This window comes from Quercus lobata, chromosome 7, assembly GCF_001633185.2.
Source record: "Quercus lobata isolate SW786 chromosome 7, ValleyOak3.0 Primary Assembly, whole genome shotgun sequence".
Taxonomy (NCBI): domain Eukaryota; kingdom Viridiplantae; phylum Streptophyta; class Magnoliopsida; order Fagales; family Fagaceae; genus Quercus; species Quercus lobata.
Window position 1 is genome coordinate 27,006,716 of NC_044910.1, and position 10,367 is coordinate 27,017,082.

General features: G+C 35.9%; 1 protein-coding gene across 5 annotated transcripts; it reads right to left on the reverse strand.

Moving 5' to 3' along the window:
• Positions 1-2,775: 2,775 nt before the first annotated feature.
• On the reverse strand, positions 2,776-9,739 carry LOC115953528 (pentatricopeptide repeat-containing protein At4g13650-like). 5 transcript variants are annotated; one of them, XM_031071244.1, is made up of 6 exons: positions 9,476-9,739; positions 6,152-9,368; positions 5,465-5,629; positions 4,980-5,085; positions 4,652-4,711; positions 2,776-3,062 (listed from the first exon to the last, which is right to left on the reverse strand). In XM_031071244.1, the coding sequence occupies exons 1-2, from the start codon at positions 9,599-9,601 to the stop codon at positions 6,270-6,272; spliced, it is 3,225 nt and encodes a 1,074-aa protein (XP_030927104.1). In that variant the 5' UTR covers positions 9,602-9,739; the 3' UTR covers positions 2,776-3,062; positions 4,652-4,711; positions 4,980-5,085; positions 5,465-5,629; positions 6,152-6,269. The 5 variants fall into 5 exon arrangements, with proteins under 5 accessions (XP_030927104.1, XP_030927103.1, XP_030927100.1 ...); XM_031071243.1 differs by having other exon boundaries at positions 2,776-3,116; XM_031071240.1 differs by having other exon boundaries at positions 2,776-3,119.
• Between the last annotated feature and the right edge of the window lie 628 nt (positions 9,740-10,367).

Below are 10,367 nucleotides of genomic sequence, written 5' to 3' on the forward strand. Positions count from 1 at the left end.
ATACCTCTAAAACAAACAAAGGTTCCTTCATTTTATATAATACATTGAGGAGCCATAGCTGACCCCAAAATTTTGGGACTAAGCTTTGTTGTTGATTTTGTTGCTGTAGTTGTTGTGACATATTGATTGGTGGTTGGTACAGGATTTACCCGTTATGGATTTAGGTCCTGTAGATTGCAGTGTGTTAACTAGACAGAATACAGATCTCTCCACAGATATGTGGAGGGTCAAATTGTGATTTTGCTTTCCAATAGCAATTAATAATCAAGGATAATTATTCTCATAAAAGAGGATGATGCTGATAAAAATAATAATAACAAATTTATTGGTAAATTGTCATGACAAGCGCTTGGAGTCAGTCGTCAATATTATTTAATGCATTTTCATTTTAGGTACTGTTTTGTTTATGTGATTTTTTATAATGATAAAGATTATTAAAAAAAAAAAAAAGTTAAAAGGGTTGTGACATATTGATTAAGTGGGTGGTGCAAGATTTATTATCAGCTATGGATCCAGGACCTACAGATTGTAGCGTGTTAACTAGACAGGATACACATCACTCCATAGGTTTAGAGAGGCAACATATGATTTTACTTTCTAGTAGTAATAATAATCAAGGATAATAATTCTCGTACCAAAAATTCCAATATACTAGTAATTTGAACAATAATAGTGCAGTAATAAATAGTACTTGATACACAGACCCCAGATCAGGTTAATATACTTGTGTATCATATAATTATAGCAGTTTTGTTCTGAAATTGTGATATTGATATGGTGAACGTTCCATGTATACATAGGTGGTCTGGCAGTGGCAGCCATATTCAGAAAATGTCATTGCAGGGCTGCCTAAGTATTGTGGAGCTCCATCAACCGGATCTAGTATTGTGCCAGTTTGATCTTCAGCAGGGTATACCTGTTGCTTGTGACACTCGTGTTGACTTGCATGAGATTGATTTGGAACGTATATGTCACTTGTCTGATTAGAAAGAGATACAGGAAATAGCCTGTGATGCACTCCAAGCATTGTGTGACCATCATGAATTCTTGAAACCAAGAGTAGAACCTGGTCCAGAGGCAGTAGAGTTAGTCAATGCCATCCATGTCTACATCGGCAATGCCATTTGAACATGGGTCACAGTAACCTGAGTAAATGTTTGTAATAATTGTTTGTCTTAGAGTAAATGGAGTAAGCTATGCTCCATACAAAGAGTCTTGTAAGTTATAACCAGTTCTAGGTCTTTACTCTTTATCTCAGAAGTAGTATAGCTTTGGATTTAGTGGCCAAACTCATGTGAGCTTAAAGGTTAAAACTTTTATTTCTTGAGGTTGATATGCTTGTTTTCTGGCTCCTTTTTTGTGTTACACCATCTTGTTACAATGTCCTGAAGTAAAACTTGCTTTGAAATTGCTTCAACAAAGCTGTACTGTGCTACTTGACAAAGCTTCAGGTTTTAAAGGAGTATGGTAGAGGTAGACAGGTGCAACACTTGTTATCAATTTGTTATTTCATTTCTCTATTGAATTTTGTACTTCAATTGGGGGCTGTAATGTAATTCAATTGCTGAATTTTTAGACCACAGTAGTGAATATTTGAAATTCTTTAAAGGCCATTTGATTGGGATGATTTTAGGAGAGATGGAGAAGGGGAGAGAAAAGTGGAAAGAAAGCAATATTTTGATGTGTTTAATTGGAGAAGAAAATGGAAAGGAAAGCTAGTAGGGTTTCAGTGTTTTATTTTCTCCCCGGCACACCAAAATGCTACCCCCCAATTTAAGGAGAAAACTCGAGAAAATGGGAACAAACCGGTCTTGCCTTAAAAAGACCAAAATAACCATTTGTTGTCGTTTTTGTTTTTACCACATGTTTCTTCTTTCCATTTTTTTTTTTTTTTTGTTACCTTTCATTTGTTTGTCTTTTTTATTTCATCCATTTTTTCCTCTTTTGTTTTGGATTTTTGTGTATATATATATATATATATATATATTTTTTTCACCCGTTTTTCTTTCCTCATCTGTTTTGTTTTGTTGTTTTTTATTTTTTAATCTGCTTTTTCCCTCTTTTTTATTTTTATTTTTTGCATTTTTATACTTTTTTTTTTTTAATGAAGTGCACATCTATACACAATTTTTTTAATAAATTTATAATTTATTACTTTTTTAAATTTAGTAAGTGCATGAAAGTAAATTTATACAAACTACATTTTTCATTCTCTTAATTTTCTTCTCAACTAAACAAAAGAGTTTTTATCCTTCCATTTTTCCATCCTCCAACCAAATACCACGAGAGAAAACTAAAATTTCTTCTATTCTCCTAATTTTCCATCCCCTCAACATTTTTTTATCTTTTTATTTTTCCACTCACGCAACCAAATGAACCCTAAGGATGCTTGCATTTGAGCAATCCTTCCTTCGGATAAATATTCATTTTACTTTTAAAAAATATATAATGAAAGCATTCCATTCTGTGTATAACGGTCAATTTTCAATTCATGACAAGTGGACATTCTCACTAGAATCACTTTTCAAAATACAATGGTAGCTAAACCTACTCACTTCTCCTCTCATTACAATCTTGTTTTCTTTTTCTTTTTTTCTTTTTTTGGCTACTTTAGGAGCAGGACTATACATGTGGATCGAGTTTGGACTCTCCCAGTTGGGAGAGCCAGACGTGTCCACTAAGCTAGAGGCTCAAAAACCTCTCATTATAATCATAGTACACAGTATCTGGCTAATCACATACTCATCACAACTGAGTATATTATAAAGCCTCTACTTTGCAGATATCCAAGAATCACATACCATAACATCATGAAAGTGTCTCTTCAATGTTCATAGTTTTAATGGATAAAGGGGCTCCAAACCTCTTCCCGTGCCTAAGTGATGGCGTTACAAGGACATGGGGAGAGCCAGAGAGGGATGGCTCTCCTTGATGCTAGTAATCACGTTGACCATTTTCTGTGCTTCTTTCAATGACCGAAAGAGAACAGTTTTCTTTTTCTCTAATCTTGGACTTGCCTCCAGGTGGAGGGCAGATGAATAAAATCTCTCTCTTTCCAGGACCTAGGCTTAGGTGCCATCAAATAACTTGTTAGTCAGTAAAGCCCACGGCAGGTGCTGCTGTTGGTACAGAAAGTAACACATTTTCAATGATAATCATGATTTGCATAATCCAACAAACACACAAGTTATTAAACATTATCAAACATTGTCATAATTTGTTATAGTCTTTACATAGCATTGTCATTACATTTACTCATTTTCTGCCCATAATAATTTTACAACCATTAACTATTAACAGAGGCAAGGAAAACATTCCCTAACTGCAGATCCTAAAAAGTCCTAAGTTAGATACGCAAGTCCTTTTCCCTTACTGCATGCCCGGGTCTACAGGAGCAGGGGATCTGGATGAACTATAGCTGTGCACCTAGCCCCCTCGAGGACACTAGTAAGCATGAGCCTGGGATTCAAACTTGGGACCTCCACCTCCCAAACCCATAGGAGTGAGCCTATGACCACTAGACCAACCAACCCCCGATGGTGCTACATAAAGAACCATAAGTCATAACCACCGTCAACTAAATATTAAAACCTGGAAATTCACATTACAAGTCACTTTCACTTAAGATGTGAGGTAGTTCACATTTGTTTTTTTGTTTTTTTCCTTAGAGGCCTTACCTTAAAGGAGGCATATAGAAATGCTTATAAAGTGGCTACATACACACAAAAATCTTGAAGCCTTAAAAAAAAAAAAAAAAAATTTGTGCTTAAACCAATAATTTGCGCATCCAAAAAACTGCCATGAAGAATTATCATTATTCCATGAAATTACTTGCACAGCTCTTCTCCCACAGTAGTAAAGTCTTCTTGTTCAAGAAGTTACTGTTGACAAAGAGAGCTGATCTCACAGACGCACTTGTCAAGGAGAACATTTGTTTTTGATAATCACTTGTCAAGGAGAACATAATCAGCTGGAATTTGGGTTTTAGCTTTTCATTGAAGTTCTCTCTCTCTCTCTCACTGCCCGATGGAATTTATGGATTTTAGGCCAGCCTCTACCCCTTTTCACTCAATATGGGGAGGAAGGTAATTGTCACATGTATCAGTGTATGCATGTGACAATTATTCAGTGACATAGCATGTCCTCTGCCAAGTCACCAGCCTTAATTTATCAGTATCACAACTGAGCAATATAACAGGTCATGTCAGCAAATATGATCAAGTTTAGATTCAAATAGAATACAATTCCCAGCCAAACACAAAATAAAATTCACCAGTCAAAGCGCTGCAAAACACAAAACCCATAGACCCACCACATCATTCCACCTCCACCATGTTCCCATCACTAGAATTGGCATCGTAAGGCAACCCAAAATGGTGATCTAAGAACAAATCAACCCATGAAGCAAAACAAACAAACCCATTTGCCACAAATCGACCAAAACAAACAAAGAACTTTAATCGGAAAAACAAAACAAAGCAAAACAAAACCATGCTCAATTTGTAAATTTGTGAGCTGAATAGTGATAGAGATTTACCCTAAAATAAAACATGTACCAAAAACTAAAAAGTTTCAGTGTAAACAACTTTATAGTGGAGAAAATTTAGAAATTGCTTATTGAGAATAGCAAAGAGAGCAAGTGCAAGCTGACCTTTTGGTTTGCATGCTCTTTCATCCACCAAAACTGATAGGCAAAATTAGAACTTCATTCCTGCTTTAAAAATGGCACTAAAAATAAAGATCTTTCACATTATCCAAACATGGAAAGAAAAACATCACAACAAAAGAAAAAGAAAACTGAAGTGCAATATTGATTACTCAAAGGAAAGGAGAGACTAGTGATGGAAAGAGAAGCTGGTCAACACCATGTAATGTCCAAAGATTAAGTAGAAGAAGAAGGAAAAAAAAAAAAAAAAAAAAAAAAAAAAAAAAAAAAAATCACCAAAACAATCTTGTGGAAAGGGTTAGGAGGTCATTACCTTCGCTAAATTTTGATTTTTCTAGCATATTTCCACCAAATATGCAGCTGGTTAAGCTAGGGGATGATGCTGTGCTAGGCAAGGGTGCCCAAATGCCTTTCTTTGTCTGAAATGAACGGATCATTAGATTGACAAGAAGGTGTTTTGAATTTACATTTTTCCCTTCGTTTATTTATAAGTTTTCCATTAATGAGGTGGTGTATCTCTGTGATTTTGAGAATAAATTCCAAAAGCAATCTGAAAACACCATTATGGGGGTTCTGAAAACTTTTTTTCCACAGTTCTTTCTGAGGTAAGTCTTCCAAAAACAGTTTTTGTTAAAACCCCTTGGCAAACACTTTTCTTTTTTTTTGGGTAATGGTTTAACTTTTTTTAAAGTGGAAAACAGTTATTTGAGAACTATCCCAATCAGGCCCATAACTACGCAGACAGAATTTGATGAGAGAAGTCGTTACAAAATATCATGCTCAATATTGTGTGCCCACCTCCAATCTTCTTCAGGTTTCACAATCACTGGTACCAGAATTGAATCAGGTCCAGTGCAAATAAAGTAGTCCTTCCAATCTTTCTCTGACATGGAGGTTGTGCAAATAAAGTATATAAATGTCTTCAAAACCCATCCATATAACCCTGAAGAAGAGTTCACTTCCCTAAATGTGCAACAATCAATTAGAAAAAAAATAAAATATGAGTATACAGTATTCATCTCTACTGAAAAAAACACACGGAGTTTCATTTCATCTACTTTTAGCTCATAAAAGTTTAATAGCTGACGGAAAATGTAGTTGAACATAAGCCTGTAGATGAAAGCTAGATATGTGGCATAAATTTATCAGTCCAGTTCTTTTCTTTCCCAGTGTTTTCTGTTCCAAGGCAGTTGAATTAGACATCTGTACTTATAATTCCTCAAACACAACAACTTCCACAGCACCCCAAGTTTTTAATCAATGCCGGTATTTTGATTGTTCAAGGTATTTGATAATTTTTAAAATCTTATTTGTCACAATGAAACACTTAAAAGAAAGACAGACAGCCCAAAGAAGGCTGACTGCAGTGGACAAAAGAAACTTAGCATCAAACAGGCAAGGAACAAATGGTGTCTAGATGAAAAATTATGGAAGTATTGATGTACAAAGTAGCAATAGTAAAAGAGGTTGAGGTTGGAGTCATACCAAAATCTTCAGGTAAAGGAAACCTAAATAGAGGGCACAAATCCTACATTGACAATAGATGCATTTTGTAGGCTCCAATGAAGCTCCTCTTCCCTTGATATACTTTCTCATGTCACACTTACCAGTAATCTCTACATGAACAAGTACCACCTTCAAAATGATGAAAACGATATGCATCCCTTACTACAATAGCTCGATTTGAAATCTTTGACACGTACTTAATCCAATTATGGCAATCATTACAGACACGAAGATTCTTAATCACACGTATGGGAATTGAATTAGACAAACTAAGGAGTCCAAAAGTAATTGCTAACTTCTCACTATGAATATATACTGTTGGATCCTTATGGCCTTGCTCTACATCATTCAAAAGGGCATACCGGTCCTGCACATAACCAATATTAGCTGCTTGTTTATTCAAATCTCCTAAGTATTCATATATCTTATCTGCTAGTGGGTGGAGACGGTCACCAACAAAAAAGGCATGAACTGAGTTCTTAATTTCAATCCAGCTACGGCCAGGCTCTTTCTTCACGCCCATATTTTTCATCCTTTGCCTTGTCCTATCCCTAGAGTCCCATTTTCCAGTCACTGCATATATATTTGATAAGAGAACATAAGTGGCTGAGTCTTGAGGTTCTAATTCTAGTAGATGACAGGCAGCAAACTCTCCAATTTCCATGTTTTTATGAACTACACAAGCACTTAAGAGGGTCCTCCAAACCAGAGCATCAGGTTTAATTGGCATATCCTCTATAAATTTCCTTGCATGAATCAAAAAACCAGCCCGACCAAGAAGATCCACAACACATACGTAATGCTCAGGTTTAGGCACTAAGCCATGCTCTTTTCTCATTGAGTCAAAGTAGCCAAGCCCCTCATTCACCATACCTGCATGGCTACAGGCTGACAAAACTCCCACAAAGGTAACATGGTTTGGCATCACCCCAAGCTTTTTCATCTCCTGGAAAAAATCGAGTGCTTCAATACCAAATCCATGTTGAGAATATCCTGTAATCATGGCATTCCAAGAAACCTCATTTTTTTCAGCCATTGCATGAAACTCTCTTTTGGCATCATCTATGATACCACACTTGGCATACAACGTGACTAAAACATTAGAAACCTCAATTTCTGAATCATAACCAGTTTTGATAATCATAGCATGGATCTGCTTCCCTTGTTTAGTATTTGCTATATTGGCAGCTGCACTAACTGCAGAGATAAATGTGAATAAATCAAATTCTACTGTAGCTTTTTTCATTTGAGTAAATACCTGCAGTGCTTCCTCACAGTACCCACTCTGTGCAAACCCTGATATCAATGCATTCCATGATATATTATCTTTATCATCAATTTTCTTGAATGCTAAGTATGCTTCTTCTATTCTACCACATCTAGCATAAAGACTAGCAAGTGCATTACCAATTGAAAGATCATCTGAGTAACCACAGACGCAAGATTGAGCATGAATCTGTCGTCCTTGATTGAGTGCTTGAATACCGGCACTTGCACTGATTGCACTTGAAAATCCAATATTATCAGATTGGATCCCTCGATTTTGCATTTCTTCAAAAAGTTTAAGAGCTTCGGCAAACATATCATGTTGCACATAGCCTGCAATCATAGCTGTCCAAGAGACAACATCTTCCTCAGTGAGTTTTCTGAGGATTCCCAGGGCAGTATCAAGTTTTCCATGCTTAGCATACATATCAATAAGCACACTGCAGACATACACATTGAGCTGAAAGCCAGTCTTTATAACTTGACTATGAATCTGCTTTCCTAGATCAAGAGCTCCCAAAGCAGTACAAGTCCTCAGTATACTAGGATAAGTGAATTGATTGGGTATCATGCCTTCAATCTGCATCTGTCTAAATATCTCAAATGAATCACTCAAATTATTTAACTGCCCATAAGCGACTAGCATCACATTCCATAGGACCACATTTTCAGTCTCTGTTGTAAGGAAAAATTCACTGGCAGTTTCTATATCTGAGCATTTCACATAAAGATCCAGTAGAGAACCTTCAAGAATAATATCTGAAGACATTCCACCTTTAATTGCATATGAGTGGAGCTGTCTTCCCATATAAAGAGATCCAACAGATGCACATGCACTCAACAAACTTGCAACCGTCACACAATCTGGTTTCAAGCAATCAAGCTGCATTTTCTTAAACAATTCCAGAGATCTATCACTAGACCCACGCTGAGCAAGCCCTGAGATGAGTGAATTATATGAAACCTCATCCCTGTTTTGCATTGTGCTGAAAATCTGTTCCGCAGATATAAAGTTTCCTGAGCGTGAATACAATGTTACAAGAGCGTTGCACACATATGTTTCTGATGAAAATCCCACCTTAAAAACAAGGCCATGAAGCTGCTTGCCCACCTCAAATAACTCTATCTTGGTGCAGGCACTTAGAACACTTGAAAAGATATAAGGAGTAGGGGCAGTTCCTGTTGTCTGTATCTGGCAGAATAGGAAAATACATTCTATCTCATGTCCATTCTGTGATAAGCCTGACATTATTGCCACCCAAGAAACACTATCCTTCAAACATAATCTATCAAAGATCTTTTTAGCAGAATCTATAAACCCATTTTTTGAATACAAATCAATCAATGGATTACATACACGCGTGCTAGCACCAAAACCATGACAAGTAATCCTAGCATGAATCTGATGCACATACTGGAAAACAACATTCCCGCCACCACATGCCCTTAAAACTCCAGCAAATGTCATTTCATCCGGAATCACATTCTCGGCTGTCATTCGCTGAAAGAGACCCAATACCCGACCGCTCAACTTATTCACCACAAACCCATTAATAATTTTATTCCATGAAGACACACTTCTGTCACACATTTCATCAAAAACCTTAACTGCACCATCTAAATCACCGCACCCCATGTAAATATCAATAATTCGGTCACACAAAACGTTTTCCAAATCAAAACCCGACTTCAAAATCTTTCCATGAAGCTTCTGAGCACTTAATAAAGACCCAGAATTGTAACAGCCATCTAAAAGCCATAGATAGGTCTGAACATTGGCACGGATTCCACGCATTTCCATGGTATGAAGAAGATCAATTCCCTCCGAGCTCCCATAAGTTTGTTGTTGTGGAAATTCGTCGAACGCATGAGATACGGCAGTGCTGCTAAAACTAGCTAAATTCTTTCTACTGACATTCCCACCAACATACTGCAACAATTTGTATATATATAAAAAAGAAAAAGCAAAACCAGGAATGAGAGATATAAATTAGATTAGAAGCAATATATATATGTGGGGTGAAGTCAAGGTGTTACCTTATTGAACTTTGAAGAAGTGCGTTTGAGATTGAGATTGAGAGTGGTTGGGTATTTGAATGCACGCGGGAAGTGATGGAATAAGGAATTCGAGAAGGAAAGTGGTGTGAGAAGAAACATGAACATGGAGGATTTCTTGGATTAGAATCACTCACCCACTGCACTGCAGCGTCTATCTAACTTAACTCTCTCTTAGCATTCATGGCCACAACCACGAGTTCAACTGTACAAGAAGAACACGCAAAATCTACGTTTAACTTAAACTGTTGGGGTGGCCGCGGGTACTTAGTTTAGTACAAAGGAAAATAAATAAGTAATAACCATTAAAAAAAAAAAATTTCTTCTTTTACTAAAAGAGTAAGTAATAGTGGATTCAGTTAGCTTAACTAGTAAAGTTTTTTGCTTGTACCAAAAATTAATTAATGTTTTAATCTGATGATAAAAAGTAAGCGATGGAAAAAAAAAAAAAAAAAAAAAAAAAGAGGCATTAGAATTTTGGATTGAAAGTTGAAATTAACATATATTTTTAAAGAAAAAAAAACATATTTTTTGACAATTCATGAAGAATAATACAAAGGTATTTTTATTCCTATTTCTTTATAGAGAATTTCTATTCTTTTCTTTTCTTTATTTCTATATTTTTTTAATCTGAAGTTTTGAGATAATTAACCTGAAATTAATAAGCCCTTTTGAGAGAAAAAATTGTAGGAAAACCTCGTCTCTATTGAGTGCAATTTACTTTTGGTTCATCATCTGATTAAAAACAAAATACAAAAAAGCATTTTTCTTATCATATTTTACATTGGGCTAATATGTCTAATATATATCTCTAACACCTTCCCTAAAACTCAAGGTGGAAGCTAGATTAAGGTTTGAGGTTGGATAAGTATGA

Excerpts from the sequence above, each read along its gene's own strand:
- LOC115953528 (XM_031071244.1), bottom strand. The coding sequence starts at position 9,601 with ATGTTCATGTTTCTTCTCACACCACTTTCCTTCTCGAATTCCTTATTC. Across the intron at positions 9,369-9,475 it reads CTTCTTCAAAGTTCAATAAG|TATGTTGGTGGGAATGTCAG; the intron begins GTAACACCTTGA and ends AAATTGTTGCAG.